At 39.7% G+C, this 17673-nt stretch overlaps 1 protein-coding gene across 1 annotated transcript; it reads right to left on the bottom strand.

Moving 5' to 3' along the window:
- Positions 1-5343: 5343 nt before the first annotated feature.
- Positions 5344-5646, bottom strand: LOC124896543 (secreted RxLR effector protein 161-like). Its single transcript, XM_047408090.1, has one exon. It carries the CDS (start codon positions 5644-5646, stop codon positions 5344-5346), a length of 303 nt encoding a protein of 100 aa, XP_047264046.1.
- Positions 5647-17673: the final 12027 nt, after the last annotated feature.

Genomic DNA, 17673 nt, shown 5'->3' on the forward strand with positions numbered 1-17673 from the left:
TAGAGAATTAATGAAGGGGAGATAGTATTTTATTTTCTATGTTTTCTTACATCTTTAGTTTTCAAATGATACTCCTTAAATCGTTATACCATTTACGTTTCATCCATCAAAAGAGTGAATGAAGACAAACAGAGTTAATGTACATAAATTAACATTACTCTTAAATTAATGACAAAGTCATAATATCTAGTAACTTTCAAGACTTGTGAATGTCTCTTCATTAATCGTCATTTAAATAAATATACATTTATGAAGTAGTAACTCTCTCATCCTATATGACTTATGGATGTTTACACATATTTATTACAGAGAGTTAAAAGAGTTTTAATCTTTGCATTAATTAAGAAGGAATTACCCTTCAAGACATACTTAGTATCTCAATGCAAAAAAAAAAAAAAACAGGAAGAACCATGGCATCAAGTGTATGAGAGGGTCGGGCTAATTACTATCACTCCTCTATATTTCCTTCAGTTACTTGATCTGGAAAGTTTTCAGATTGTCAAAACAAACAATACGAATAAACATCCAAATATGTTCTGTCCGTAGTTTAAAAGGCAAACGATTACTTCTGCTAAAACAATGTACAGACGCCGTTTGCAGCTCTATTTATGATAAAATAAAATGAACTTCGATAGCGACTCAGATTAGGACCTTCTCAAATAAGAATGTATTGTTGCTACGTAAATTAATCAAGACTCTCCTTTGATTGACCAAATAACCAAATAAGTAAAAGAATGAGAAGATAGTCTGAAGAAAATCAGATACTATGCCAGACTGTAATCCTTGTTTCCAAAATTACCAAGATTCCTCTATTTTCCCTATTAATTTTTCATCTAAAAAAGGATTAAGTAAAGAAGCCCCGTTGATCAAACAACCACCTATAGAAGGACCCCGGTTTTATCAGTGCATTCACCTAAACGAGTTCCAAGTTGCTGCAGTGGCGGAGCCAGGATTTTAATTGAGGGGGTTCAGAAGTAAATATACGGACCAGTCGAAGGGGGTTCAACCTCTATTATATATGCATAAATAATATATACAACCATGTAAAAATAGTATAATTTTCCATCGAAGGGGGGTTGGATGAACCCTGAAACACATGTAGCTCCACACCTGGTTGCTGGTGATCTTTATTTTTCTATATATATGTCTAGATGTGTAACATTCCCTTAACAGTATAACCACAATAGAAGTCAATGCCGGTGTATCAAACTTGACATTGTTTTCCAGAATATAATAAATGAAGCTTCCCATCCACTGACTTTGTCAAACCATTCTCTTCTCCACTCTGGAAACCATGTTATTGTGACTGTAACTATTTACATACAAAAATATATGGGAGTTAACAATAATTTAAGATTGCTTTTATTTATATTATATATAAAAAAAACTAGCCCTAGACAACTCGCCAAGTAAATTTGCTTTAAAAAAGATAATTATAAGAAGATATTTGAAGATTTTTGTCCGACAAGAGCTCTTCCTTTATTGATGTAACACCTCCCATTTTTTTGGACTAAATTTCAAACTGTCGTTCCTACGCATATAGACTCGAACCCCAATGTTAATATATGTGTTATGATTAATTCTATAGTGTGGGAATACCTTTAGATATGAATTGAGGTCACAAATATCTCCCAACTCAAAGACGAGTTGAGAACGTTTCTATCAATTAAGTTTTATTGAATGTTTCAGCTTCGGTCAACCTAAGTAGGGGCCAATCTGCACTAATATAACGTTTTTAAAAGGGGTATTTTGGTATTTTCCTCACCCCAAACTCCTCCCTCATGAATTAAATCATACCATAAGCGTTATTATTCATCTTTTATCAGTTTCAAACATCTCATAATCCTCTCCACGAAAAAAATTTAGGATTTCTTTCAAGGCTAGATTTCAAGCTAATTCAAATTCCTTTTCATCAAAAAGGTATGTGGGACAAATCCTAAACCCCATGGACATTGTTTACTGTTTTAGTAAGCTTTAAAAATACGAAAAAGATTAGTATATGTATAGAGTTTGAGATTTATTTGAATAGCATGAATCATTAAACCATCTTGGTAAAAAGTATGTGTATATATATTCTTATGAAGTTTTCCCTAAACTCGTACTATTTTCATGTGTACATGTATCTTGGGTTTGAAGAATTAAATTGAGAGCATGAATTATGAATTCCCTTTTTCGTCATGATATCAATTTGAATTAAAGTATTAGGAATTGTTCAATTGCATGGTCTAAAATACGGGTTAAGGTTTTGTTATCAATTACGAATTTAATGTGGATTGATTTTAAAAAGAGGAAATGTTTGCTTGGTGTATATGCACTTTTCCTGCTAAACGAAAGATGTTGCATGCAAAATATAAAAAAATTGGCCACTTTATGTTAAAAAAAAAAAACTTGAAAGTACAATGATTTGCATAAGTTTTCTGTGTTCCTACGATAAGAATTTTTATATGTTGTCTAAATCTTTTGGTGGTCATTAATGTATTCTTGAGTAAGAAAAGGGCTTTGAGCAGTTACGTTATGAAACCTCTTGCAAGTCTAGGTATGACGATACCTAATTACGAAAAGCCCTCAATATGAAATAAAGGTATGTTTAAGCACGTAACATGATCATGATTTTTAAGAACTAAAAATGATCTCAAGAGAGTTAGATGATTACCCGAAGAAGGCGTGAGTTCAAGTAACTCATAGCCGGAAACTGTATTTTGCCTGTGCGGGTTTTATGAAATGACATGTTAGTAAGGAGGCATGTCTCTTCATAGTATGGTGTGTCAGTAAGGAAGCACACTCTTCCATGACCTATCATGTCAGTAAGGAGGCATGTTTTGTCTTATTACGTATTCCAGTTCATGCGGCAAACTTGGATTGGGAGCTTGGCTGCCGAGTTAAGGGCGAATCTCATATAGCCCGTGAGATTACAGAAATGTAGGGTGTACCATCTAACTCAGAACTATAACACAGAATGGAGTTTTACAAGTTAAATGCATAGTTTTGAACTCTTCATATTAGGCCCATGTGTTTTCAGTTACTTTATGTCAAACTGTTTTTTTATGAAATGCTCTCACCTATGTTTTCTAATTATATGTTATTTTGGATTGTTTCACATACCAGTACATCTGTATTGACCCCCTATATTTCAGGATCTAAGGTTCAGTCCCAGGGTCCCATTAAGCTGTAGATTGATTTATCAGAAGTTTGCAGTTGGTGAGCCTCCCTTATTTCGGAAGGCCTTGTCTATGGAATATTGTTATTTAATTTTAGTTCATGGTCTGGCTGGGGGCCTTTTCCCAGTTTTCCTATATACTAGTAATAGTATGAGTAGTTCTGAGAGTTTCTTGCAACTATCGATTTACTTGTGAACACACTAAATGCTATTCATTTCAAAATCTGAATTCAGTTTTATTGCTTTGTCCATTATATTTATTATTTGGAACTCGACAATAATATGCTAATGATCCCTAAGTAATATTATATCTTTCTAACAATATGACATTGTTACTGTCAAAGTGAAGAAGATTAAGTCATCCTTTGATTGTCATTAGCAGCAAGCAAAATACCTATACAAGCTCAGAACAGGATATAGAGTTAGCTATTAGCAAACAGGGAACAATCCAAATTTATATGCTATGAATGAAAAAGATAAATTAAGATGTCCGATAATTCTCTTGACAACTGAGAAATCTTCAAGGGTCAGTTGCACATGGTTCGAAAGCCTCTGTACCCTTCTCCATTAAATAGAATTCAGACCTGTGACGACTGCTTAATCTACTCATCGATCACTAGCTAGACCCAAAGTCCTAGGGCCTAATTAAAGAATCAAATCAAACAACAATTTGAAATAGAATACAAAATTATCTCTAGTTATTTGTTATTTGATTGTCTTGATCTGTGCTTTTGTTACATCACTAGTCCCTCCTATAGAAAAAGGAGAAACTAGGCTTTCAACATAGATTTGTGCATGCCACCAGTTAGTCGCATTGATATTCATGAATCTGAGTGAGTCATCACTTGAATTGTATACCTTGAAATTTGATTTAAAACTAACCACAATTTCACTTTTATTTGATCTGAAAAATGGATGAGCCCACAAATATGGAGAATCGACATACTTGATGGTAAACATTTTTGTCCAACATTCTTTAATCCCACATTCCTTCACAATCCAAAGGGATACATGCTTTCCCTCATTATCAATAAGGACAGAAAGATCACTTCCAAACACCCCTAGCCACAAATCATTATCTCCTTCTCCAAAGGATGGCAGCTCCATTTTTTTCCATTTCTCATCGACAAAATCAATATAAATTATGTTACGGTCACTATAATTACTATTAACCCAATAAAGCTTCCCATCGACAAACCTACCTGGACGATTGATGGTCACCCCATTCAGAAGATAACTGATGCTTCTCCAAGAATCACTCTTCAAACTATATATTTGGACATCAACATCACGCGAATAACCAAGATAGTAAGTAAATCCCACTACCTTGTAATTGTCATGGAACTTATCATATCCAACACCGTATACGGAATGGCTAAAATCCGTAGAATTAGTTGTAGAATCAGGTAATTTCTTGTACTTCCTAATGGATGGATTCCATAGATATAAATCGTCTGACTCATCGACTAGACAAATCAATCCATTGACAAAATCCACATAATGATAAGACTTTTTGAGGTTTTTTATGGGATAATTCGAGTCAGATGCTGAAGAACTCTACTCACACGTATCTTATAATGGAGAGGAACAAAACAATAGGGAAGGAAGCAGAGAATGGAAAGCCTTTTACACTTTTGCAGAGAACGTGGCTGAAATTGAATTTTATTCAATAGATTAGTGGCCTTATGTAGGCTTACATATCTTAAAGAGTCACTATCCCACTAAACCACTACTTTAGTTCCACTAAACAAGTTCTCCTAATCTTAAGGAACACATCTGCAGAACTAGAAACACTGAAAAACTGAAAAATAACAAATCCTAACTGAATGCTAAAATTAAGCTACTAAAGACATAGTCAAACTAGAATGCAACAGCTGATGTTGTACACTTTAACACTCCCTCTCGACATTAGCTCCTGCCTTAACCATGCCCAGCTGTTGACATAAACTTTCAAATTTATTGGCATTTAAGCCTTTTGTGAACACATCTGCAATTTGCTGCTCGGTTTTAATATGCTTCAAGTCAATGTCTCCTTCCAACACCTTTTCTCTGATGAAGTGGTAATGTATTTCCACATGCTTAGTTCTTGCATGACAAATAGGATTTTCAGCCAAGAAAATCGCTGACTGATTGTCACAGTACAAGGGAACTGTGTATCCAACTGATTGTTGCAAGTCCTTCATCAACTACATAAGCCATGTACTTTCTTGAGCTGCAACTGCTGCTGCTCGATACTTTGCTTCTGTTGTTGACAACGACACTGTTGGTTGCCTTTTGCTGCACCAAGAAATTGCTCCAGCTCCAAGCATAAACACAAAACCAGTAGTTGAACGACGGGTATCATGGTCCCCTCCATAGTCAGAGTCACAATAACCGACCAGCTCGCATTCTTCACCTTTCTCGTACAAAAGACCATAATTAATCGTACTTATCACATATCTTAGTATTCGTTGAACAGCTTCTATGTGATGCTTCTTTGGATTATGCATGTAGCGACTCATCACACCAATTGCAAAAGAAATATCAGGTCTAGTCTAAGTTAAATAAATCAAACTACCTACCAATTGTCGATACATCGTCACATCTTCTAAATCTTTTCCTTCATGTGCACACATCTTAGCATTTGGCTCCAATGGTGTTGAGATTGGTTTGCAATTAACCATCCTAAACTTCTTCAACAAATCGCTCGAATATTTTTTCTGATGCAAACAAATTCCATCCTCATTACAATCAACCTCCAAGAAAATGGTTGAGCTGTTCGAGTTCCTTCATCTGGAAGCGAATTGATAAATTCTTCTTGGTTCGAAGAATTTGTTCTTCAAAATCTCCTGTTAGGATTAGATCTTCCACATATACTAGCACAATAGCTAGTTTTCTTCCAACATTTTTCACAAACAAGCTGGAATCTACTGGTACTACAAAATAACCACTATAAGTAAGAAATTCTGAAATCTTACCATACCATGCCCTTGGCGCTTGCTTTAATCCATATAGCGCCTTTCGAATCTTACACACATACTCAGGATGATCTTGACTTTAAAAACCCATTGGTTGGCACATGTAGATCTCCCGATCCAATTCTCCATGTAGAAATGCATTTTTTACGTCCATCTGCCAAAGGTTCCAATCTTTACTAGCTGCAAGTGCAAGTAGAATCCAGACAGTAGTAAGCTTTGCCACTGGACTAAATATTTCATCATAATCTAGTCCATATTGCTGAGAAAAACCCCAAGCTACAAGATGAGCTTTGATCTTTTCAATTGATCCATTTGTGTGATGCTTTATCTTGTAAATCCATTTACAAGAAATAGGTTTGACATCCTTCGGCTTTGCCACGAGCTCCCAATTTTGATTCAATTCTAGCGCGGCAATTTCCTCCTCCATAGCTTTAATCCATTTCGGATTTTGGAATGCTTCCTCAAAAGTCTTTGGTTCTTTTTCATCTTCTTCTACTATAGTAGCATTCACATACTTGGGATTTTTCTTTCTGATACTTGTTGACCTTCTAAGTGTAGGTGGTGCGTTTGCTTCATTTAGCTTGCTTTCTTTACCCGATTGTTGGTACAAACCAGTTTGCCAAGGATTTTGAGTCACGCCTTCTTCAATATTATCTTCATTAGTTTCAGTTTCAGCTTCGTCTAGATCCAACTGGATATGAGACGAGTCCAAAACATCTTTGAATCTGGCAGCAACTCCTTATTTGAAGACCACCATGAAGAGGCTTCATCAAATATCACATTCCGAGAAGTGTAAAACTTCCCCGTTGTTGGATCAAAACATCTCCATCCTTTTCGTTGACTATCATACCCTACAAAAATACACCTAACAACCTTTTTGTCCATCTTGCTACACAAGTGATTTGGTACAAATACATAGCATATACAACCAAAAACACGAAAATATCTCACTGAAGGTTTCATATTCTATAACTTCTCAAAAGGTGAAAGAAAATTTAACCTTCGTTGAGGAAGTCTATTGATCACAAAAGCTGCAGTCTATCACAAAAGCTGCAGTCTTCATAGCTTCCGCCCAAAATTGTCCCGGAATATTTTTTGCGTGAAGCATGCTCCGACAAATTTATGCTAGGTTTCTGTTCTTCCTTTCTGCAATGCCATTCTGCTTTGGCATATTTGGACATGTGAACTGATGATATATTGGACACTTCTGAAGGAACTCGGCAAATTCATATGAGGTATATTCCCCACCATTGTCAGTTCGCAGACAAAGAATTTTCTTGCCAACTTCTGTTTCAACAACCTTCTTGAACTCTTTGAATTTTGAAAATGTATCAGACTTTTTCTTTAAAAAATAAACCTACATGTACTTGGAAAAATCATCAACGAAGATCAACATATATTTCATCCCACCAACAGAGACTTGCTTGACGGGTCCGAACACATCTGAGTGAATTAACTCTAATGGTTCTTTGGCCCTATATTTTGACTCTTCATACGGAAGCTGATGCATTTTACCATACTGACAGCCTGCACATATCACATCCGTCCTTACTGGAAGTTTGGGAAGACCCTTCAGTATTGATTTTTCCATCATGACACTAAGTTTCGAGTAGCTAACATGACTCAATCGCATATGCCATAAATCTGCAGTTTCGTTCTTCCTTGTCTTGTCTATATATGCGATTTCTGCCGACATTACATAGACGGAATTCAATCTTTGTCCTTTCATTACTGTCTTCTTTAATCTCAAGATCATGAAATATCCTTACATCTTGCGGACCAAACAAAACAAAGTGACCCGAAGATGTTGATTGTGCTACTAAAAGAAGATTTTTCTTCATACCTGGTACATGATAAACATTTTGGGGCATCATCAGATCAGCAAAATTATTTGGAGACACTACAGCCTTACCGATGTGAGCTATTGGTAATTTTGTGTCATCAACTGTCACCACCTCATGGATTCCCTTGTACTCGGACAGATTTTGCAGCTTCTGTTTGTCGCCAGTTATATGGTTTGAGCATCTGGAATCAACAATCCAGTCATTATCATAGTCAATTTGTTTAGAGGTTGTTACGGTAAAAGCTAACTCCTCTTGTTCAAGAGCAAAGAATGCTTCAGTATCACAGTCATCTTCACTATTTTCCTTTGGACCGGAAGTGGCAGCAGCATTACTTTCAACGGACCTCTTATTGAAGCCGCAAAACTTGGCTTTATGGCCCTTCTTTCCACAGTTGTGGCACTTCCCTTCAAATCTCTTGTTTTTGCCCCATTAATTCTTTAAAGTTCCCCCTGGACGATAGCTTTCCTCTCCTTGATAACTTTTTGCCTTATCATCAATTTTTTTCTATCCACTTGCATTGCACTGCTTGGAGTTTCCTCTGTTTTTGTTGACGTAGAGCGTTTTCTCCTCGCCTTTTTGTGAAACTCCACTCATTTTCTTTGCCATGGCTTCTTGGCCCGCAAGAAAATTCTCAAACTCTACAAGTGATGGTTGATTTTGCCATCCCTGTACTGCAGTAACAAAGTTTCTGTATTCAAATCCCAAACCATGGATGACTATTCTTTTCATCCTGGTTTCCCCGATTGGAGCTGTTGGTTCCAATTCTAAAATTTCGCGACATATCGACTTCACTTTGTGAAAGTATTGCGCAATGCTCATATCATTTTGAGCTATCGACAACAATTCACTTTCTAAAAGTTGTAGCCGTGTATCATTCTTCTTTGAAAAAAGTGCAGCCAGCGTGTCCCAAGCCTCCTTTGGTGTTTCAGCATCTCGTATATGTTCCAACACATCTTCTTCGATGGTGGTTTTGAGGGCAAATAATGCTTTTCCTGCTTTAATCTTCCATTTCCTCAAAGCGCCATTTGGTTCTTCTACCCCCGGTTTGACTTCACTTCCATTGACGACCTCCCAAAGATCTTGACCTTCCATGTACGAGGTCATACAGGTCATCCACGTTTTGTAATTTTGATGGTTGAGTTTCTTCACTCTATCTATGGCTTGAAGATCAGTCATTTTGTTTTCTGTAAAACAATTGTTATGTTCAAGAAGATGGTTGCTGCCACCAACAGCTTATAAATGTTCTGCGTGGCTTCACTTTCTCTCTTTTAAATCTGGGTTTGATACCAAATGAAGAACTCTACTCACATGTATCTTATAATGGAGAGGAACAAAACAACAGGGAAGGAAGCAGAGAATGGAAAGCCTTTTAAACTTTTGCAAAGAATGTGGCTGAAATTGAATTTTATTCAATAGATTAGTGGTCTTATATAAGTCACTATCCCACTAAACCATAGTTCCACTAAACAAGTTCTCCTAATCTTAAGGAACACATCTGCAGAACTAGAAACACTGAAAAACTGAAAAATAACAAATCCTAACTGAATGCTAAAATTAAGCTACTAAAGACTTAGTCAAACTAGAATGCAAACACTTTAACTGATGCCTCCGCCTTATCAGGCTCATAAAGTAAAGAACTAAGAGACCAATCCTTAAAATTGTCATCATTACAATAACACAACATGAGCCTATGGTGAGTATTGTCCTTGTTATTAGCTGATACCTCTAGATGAGACTTGATAAAATCAGGGCTAGAGATCAAATCAAGCCAAGATTTTAAAACACATGTAAATTTTAAGAGGGATTTCACTGGAATCCTCGAGAGGATTTCAATGATAAGCTCCAATGGAAGTGTTGGGATTTTCAAGATTGAATGTTCCATTGGAAATTGAGAAAATACGGTTTGTGTGTTGCAAAAAATATTTGAGAGTTTCACCATGACTGTGGTACTGTAAAAGTCACAGAAGCCTTTTTTAAATGGGCAAACAACATAAATCTGATTTATAGAAAAACTTACTGCTTATTTCTATGTAATTTATATTTTCAAATTTTCTATTTATTTAGTTACTTTATTTTTTTCTCTAATAAATTAAAAAAACAAATTGTTGCGTGTATATTATGTACTATTAAGTCAACACTTTGAAAAAAACTGTCAGTTTGTGAAATAAAGAAGTATTCTTAAAGAAGAACACGATAACTCACTATCACACTAACATTTAAGGAGCATAGTTAAAAATTGTGAACAAATTTTACTATTGATATCAAAAGTCAAAATTATGATGACATTGATACATGAAAACACATTTTCCTCCAAGTAAGAAATTGCCTAAATACGGAAGATTTTCTTTTTTCATAATTTGACAAGATTACACAATCTGTTTTAGTTCCCACCAATTTTTTTAATGTTTTCTTGAATTCTCATGGTAAATATAGAGCTCTGTAAGTCTTTTTTTCTCTGTTGGTGAACTCGATTTCTTCACCAGTGCATCTTTGATATTCCTCTTCCACTCTGTTGCTTGTTGAAGTGAATTTGATCCGTAACAGGTGAAACTAAAAGGTTGAGTTTTTGAATATTTTCTTTATCAAATCCTTCATTACTTATGCAAATGGTAAATTATATGGATACTTGAAAGATATGATTACACCTTAAAGTTTTAGCTCAATCTTGAATGAGAAATATTTTGTCTAAACCCTTGCATTAATTTTGACAGAGAATTCTGATTTGGTCGTTGGTACCCCTCCCCCGAAACTAACACTCGTGATCACAGCTAGGGGTGGAGCCAGCCTTCTTTAGGGGTTCGGACGAACCCACTTTGACGGAAAAATATACTATTTATACATGATTAAAATTATTTTTTATGTAGTTATAGTAGGTGTTGAATCCCCTTCGACAATGTCTTCTTTGAATATTGAACCCCCTTAGTTGAAATCTTGACTCCGCCTCTGATCACAACGGCTAAATTAGCTTCCTAATATGCTTTCTTCATGCAAGGAACTCTTGCTCATGTCAATGTAACTGTCTAAGTGAAAGAATGTTAATTCATCCTTTGACTAAATGAGTAAGACAATAATTACTTAAGAAGATGGTCCTGAAGAAAATAATCAGTTGGCGATAACTAATTAGCAGCAGGAAACACCAAAATAAGTTCAGAAACAGAAATAAAAGTTGGCTATTAGCAGCAAAGAAATAGGCCCCAAACTATATACTCCAACGACTACTACGCCTTAGTACCAAACAAAATGTGGTCCGCTGTATGAATCCTCATCAATCATGTTACTCCTTCCTTTAGATCATCGTGTTGTCCAGGAGCACTTACTCCATTTAAACTCATCTCATGACAAATAATTGTTCTCATATAAGTTGTTTTTTTCCTTGGAAATATGTAAAATGTAACAGGACAAACAAGATCCCCGCGCAGATATGGTGTAAATGTGTCCCTTAAATATGCAATATCTTTTTTCCGTATTTTACAAAATAAACAAAATTGAACTTGTGCACCCTTCATTGTGTCCATTTGAGCTTCTGCACCCTTCATTGTGTCCTTGGATTGTTTTGTAAAACAGGAGAAACTAGGTTTTCAATGAATGTATATTTCCTTCACAAGACCAGACACAAAGTGAACTTTGGATGTGTGATGGTTTCATCCTTCAGATTGTACAATATGAATTTCTGTCCAAACATAAGCAGAATTTCATATTTATTTGAAACTAAAAGGGGTGCCTTAAACACCGACAATGCAGGACTATGAGGACACTTGACGGTAAACAACTTTGTCCAAGATTCAACTTTGTACTCCTTCATAACCCACACATCTATGTGGGTTCTCAGATGATTGTCCAAGATTCAAAACAGACCTGAATGTCAAGAGGGGTTTAACCAGAAGCCTCGAGAGTATTTCAGTAACGAGTTCGACTGGCAGAATAGGGATTTTCAAGATTGAATCTTCCATTGAATTTGATGGAAATTGAGGACTGCGTAGTATATTGTCAAAGTCACGAAAAAATCGTCTGATATAGTATTGCTTTTTTAAGGTAAAACAAACTTCTTATTAAAATAGAACTCTAATTACTATAATTAACAATACTAATTTATTTTCTAAACATACAACAACAACAACATTTTCCTCATCTCGCTCATCAGTCACCGGTCGTCACCTAAGTCTGCCGCTCCGCACCTCCGCCAGCTATATTGTCAACCATTACAGCTTTACCAGAAAATCACCATAGCTTCACCGAGTCTTTTTTTTTTCTTTATATAGTATTGTAGTCATATATATGTCAAAGTACACACTTGAAATAGACATGACCTACAGTGTTAAACTAATAGAGCATGTACCGCATGTAATAGACTACGTACCAGACTAAAATAGAATGAGTCCAGTAAATTTAGGCTTTAGGGTTGTATAGTTTATCCCCATGTTTAGGCTTTAGGGTTGTATTGTTTATCCCCATGTTTATCTGCTCCTAGTTATTAGGTGTCAAGCTAACACAATCTATTTTGTTCACGTTGTATTTAAACTCCATTGGAGACATATTAATAAAGACAATTTCATCCTATTTTCTCTACACTTACATGGTATCAGCGCCAAAATACTCTTAACGAGTCCAAGATCCAATTTTTTTCTTCCTCTTTCCAGAGATGACCACTTCTACTCCCATCGTTAATGCCGACGCAGCCCCTATTATGAATGGGCCTAGACCCGTATTGGCAAAACAGCCCAAGAGCATATTAAGTGGTTATGTGTGGGATCCGGGTTGATAAATAGCACTTGTGGGAGCAAAATAGGTTATGAAAATTGAGACAATTGCGTAGGCAAAGCTATGCTTCTCATCCCCAATTCTTTCTAATCTTCTCATCCCCGTCTACTATTCTTCTTCTTCTTCATATTGTAATTTCTTCTTTCCGTATTAATCAAAGTTAATTAGTTTCGTTCAGTTTGTGTATTGATTGTCGAGTTGAGATTTTGGTACCGTTACAGCCCCTGCCCTCAAATACTTGATTCAATTCAATCCATCATCGCAACTGTCCATTAAACTGACTGGCAGCCCTAATTTCACCATCTGAAAGGCTCAGATTGCCATGCTGCTTCATGGCCATGACCTCTATGGTCATCTTGACGGCACCAACTTGTACCCTGCCGAAACAATCAAAACTAACGGCCTTGAGACAGCCAACCTTATGTACAAGGATTGGTTTCGTCTATGGATAATGCTCTCATGGCCTTTGTAGATGCCACAATCGCACCCACAGTAGCTTCTGCTATCAACTCCAAAGCTGCGTGGGATCAACTTCATACTTCTCTTGCAAACAAATCCCAAACCCGCGTCTTCAGCCCACTAGTGATATTAGACCCACACGACTTTAAAACGCGTACTAGAGTGAAAGGCCCGTTTACCTATATACCCAACATCATACCCAACATCTCTCCTATGTTTTGCCGATGTCCAACTTCTTATATTAAGTTGGGGTGTTACATATACCCCTTCTTATGGAAGAGATTTGCCTGCCTAGCCTGCCTAGACTCAGGAAGGAGGTTTGCCCCGCCTTACAGGTATTTGCCTAAACTCAGTTTAAACTCTGGCCCACATCGACAAGGCGGGCACCATTTGTAATGGCCCAACCCACTAGTGAGATTATCTTGCTCTGGGCCTAGACCCACATAGCTTTAGAACACGTCACTGGGGACAATACTTGCTTACTTATATACCCAGCATCGTGTGTTTTACCGATGTGAGACTCCTTATCCAAAGTAGTGGTGTTACCGTTCCTTGGTACCCCCTTATTACTTCAGAAGTGTTAACGTAAGGCACTAGTTTCACAACTTTGACAAACCATGATATCTCAAAAGTTTTATGTTCTGTCCGTAGTTTAAAAGACAAAAGATTACAATGTCCATCAGTGATGATAACATCGATTCTGCTAAAACAATGTATAGACGCTGTTTGCAGCTCTATTTATGATAAAATAAAAAGAACTTCGATAGTGACTCAGATTAGGACCTTCTCGAATCAGAATCTATTACAGCTACCTAAAGTAAGACTCTTCCTTTGATTGACCAAATAAGTAAAAGAATGAGAAGATGGTCCTGAAGGAAATTAGCATACAGCTATTCGCGGCAACGGAAAAATCCAAAATCAGATACTATTCCAGACTGTAATCCTTGTTTCCAAAATTATCAAGTTTCCTACATTTGCCCTTTTAATTTTCACCTAAAAAAAGGATTAATTAAAGAGGCATCGTTGATCAAACAACAATCCATAGAAGGACCTCGGTGTTATCAGTGCATTCACCTACACGAGTTCCACGTTCCTGGTGATCTTTTTTTTTCTATGTATGTCTATAGGTGTAACATTCCCTTAACAATATAACCACAATAGAAGTCAATGCCCATGTATTTACATAACAAATAGAGTTGAACTCGAAATGCATTTAAACAAGGACGCCGACCGTCGGTGCCGAGCCGACCCAACCACCGGTCCCCGGCGTCGACCGCCGTCGCCGGTCTCCGGCTTCGTCGCCGTCGCCGGTCTCCGGCTTCGTCGCCGTCGCCGGTCCACGGCTTTGGCGCCGGCGCCGATATCTGGCTCCATCGCCGTCGCCGATCTACGGCGCCGACCCTACCACCGGTCACCGCCGTACCCCCTCTCTCCCCTGCGCCTCGGTTTCCGGCCTTGTCGCTGTCGCCGACCGCCGGTCACCGACGCCGACCGCCGGGACTGACCGCCGGTCACCGACCTCCGTCGCTGAGATCCGGTTCCCCCCTCTGTACCCCTCCCACCCCACCCCCACCCCCACCCCTTCTCTGTCCAGACCGCCCCCCCCTTCCTCCGGCGCCGTTACAACATTGCAGCAGCCGAAGCTCGGTCTTCAGCTGCACCGCCGCTCCATCGTCAGCAGCCGCGGATACATCTCTGTAGCGATCCTCCGGCAGTAGGTCGAAGCGGGGCTTGGTTGCCGGCTTGGTCTACAAGTGAAATCTGGTGACTTCTAACCTTTGCTTATTTCATTCTTCATTCTGCATTCTTTCATTCTTCATATTATACTAGTAATTGAGTATAGTTTGGTTGCTGGAATATTCCCTTGAATTTGTGCGAGCCTTGTATTACTTGCTGCTGCTTTACTATTGACTTGCGTGGGATTTGTGAACATTGTTTGTTGTCTGTTGTTGCTGTTGCTGTGGTCGCTTCTTAGTTTTGCTTCGGGAGTAGTCCTTTGAACGTTTGTGTGCCTTGTATCTCCTAGCTGCTGCTTTGATATTGACACCGGGTATATCCTTATATTTTCCTATTTTTTCGTGTAGTTGTGGCTGTGGGTGGTAATGGGCGGTTAGGGTCATGTCCGAGGGGGTTGGGGCGTGGGGCTGTGGCGGGGGCGGGAGATGGGGAGAGAGCGGGAGTGGGCGGGAGGCCAAGGTTTGGCCGAGGGGGGGGTAGTGGGGGGCGCGTGGATAGCGACGGTAGGCTGAGGGTTGGGTCTTGGAATATAGGGACCCTTCAGGGGAAGTCCATAGAGCTGGTGAAGATTCTTGGGAAGAGAAGGATCAACATTGCGTGTGTCCAAGAGACCAAGTGGGTAGGGTCTAAGGCTAGGGATGTGGACGGTTACAAGCTGTGGTACTCTGGGAGCGACAGGCGTAGGAATGGAGTTGGCATCTTGGTAGATGAAGAGCTTAGAGGTCAGGTAGTGGAGGTGAAGAGGATCAACGATAGGTTGATGACTATTAAGTTGGTCATTCGGGGGTTTACCCTGAACGTGTGTAGTGCCTATGCGCCGCATGTGGGATCGGAGGGGGAGGAGAAGATGCGGTTCTGGGAGGCTTTGGAGGACGTGGTGAGAGGCGTGCCCAGTTCGGAGAAGATTGTGGTAGCAGGGGATTTCAACGGGCACATCGGGGCGCTACCGGGAGGCTTTGGGGATGTGCATGGTGGTTTTGGTTTTGGGGAGAGAAATGAAGAGGGGGCGACCCTATTGGAGTTTGCGAGGGCGTTTGGGCTGGTGGTGGTGAACTCGGGCTTCCCGAAGAAGGACGAGCACCTGATCACTTTTCGGAGCGCGATAGCCAGGACCCAGATTGACTTTTTGTTGCTTAGGAAAGGGGATAGGGCGTTGTGTAAAGACTGTAAAGTCATCCCGAGTGAGAATCTTTCGACCCAACATAGGCTCTTGGTTATGGATTTGGGTATAAAGAAGAATAGAAAGAGGAGGAGTGAGGAGTGTAGACCGAGAATTAAGTGGGGCGGTTTGACGCCAGTGAATGCGTGGGAGATAGGGGAGAGGTTGGCGGGAATGGGGGTGTGGGAGTGTAGGGGGGATGTGGATAATATGTGGGACAGGGCAGCAACGTGCATCAGGGAGAATGCAAGGGAGGTGTTGGGTGTTTCTAGGGGCCGGGCCGGACATCATCGGGGAGATTGGTGGTGGAATGAAGAGGTGGGGAAGAAAGTGGAGACCAAGAAAGAGGCGTATGCTAAGTTGGTGGAAAGTAAGGACGAAGAAGAGAAGCGGGTAAACAGGAAAGAGTACAAGCTAGCGAGGAAGGAGGCGAAGTCAGCGGTCACGGCAGCTAAGACGGCCGCTTTTGAGAGCTTGTATGCAGGGTTACAGAGGAAAGGAGGGGAGAAAAAGTTGTTCCGACTCGCTAAGGCTAGGGAGAGGAAGGGTCGTGACCTCGATCAGGTGAGGTGCATTAAGGGGGAGGACGGTAGAGTGTTGGTGGAGGACGGCCACATAAAGAAGAGATGGCAGTCGTACTTTCATAGGCTCTTGAATGACGAGGGGGACAGAGCTATTGTGTTAGGGGAACTGGAGCACTCAGGGGAGTGTCGGGATTTTAGCTATTGTAGACGTTTTAAGGTAGACGAGGTTAGACAGGCAGTCCGCAGGATGCGAAGGGGTAGGGCGACGGGGCCGGATGAGATACCGGTGGAGTTTTGGAAGTTCGTTGGAGAGGCTGGTGTAAGGTGGTTGACTGCATTGTTCAATGAAATTTTCAGGACGGCAAAGATGCCCGAGGCGTGGAGGTGGAGTACCATGATCCCCCTCTATAAGAATAAGGGGGACATTCAGTGTTGCAATAACTATAGGGGGATTAAGTTACTGAGTCACTCTATGAAGATCTGGGAGAGAGTGGTCGAGGTGAGGCTGAGACGGATAGTGTCGATCTCGGAAAACCAGTTCGGATTTATGCCCGGCCGCTCGACGACGGAGGCAATCCACCTGGTACGGAGGTTGGTGGAGCAGTATAGGGAGAGGAAGAAGGATCTGCACATGGTGTTCATCGACCTGGAAAAGGCGTACGACAAAGTCCCCAGGGAAGTACTTTGGAGATGCCTGGAGGTGAGTGGAGTACCGCAGGCATATATCAGAGTAATTAAGGATATGTATGAGGGAGCGAAAACCCAGGTGAGGACGGCGGGAGGAGACTCAGAGCATTTCACTGTCCTGACAGGATTGCACCAGGGATCTACTCTTAGTCCCTTTTTGTTTGCGTTAGTAATGGATGTGTTGACGCGGCGTATCCAAGGGGAGGTGCCGTGGTGTATGCTTTTTGCAGACGATGTAGTCCTGATAGATGAGACTCGAGGGGGTGTGAATGACAAATTAGAGTTGTGGAGGCAAACTCTGGAGTCTAAAGGGTTCAGGGTGAGCAGAACCAAGACAGAGTATGTGGAATGTAAGTTTAATGACGTGAGGCGGGAGAATGAGGTAGTAGTG

The sequence above is a fragment of the Capsicum annuum genome, chromosome 3 (assembly GCF_002878395.1).
Source record: "Capsicum annuum cultivar UCD-10X-F1 chromosome 3, UCD10Xv1.1, whole genome shotgun sequence".
NCBI lineage: Eukaryota > Viridiplantae > Streptophyta > Magnoliopsida > Solanales > Solanaceae > Capsicum > Capsicum annuum.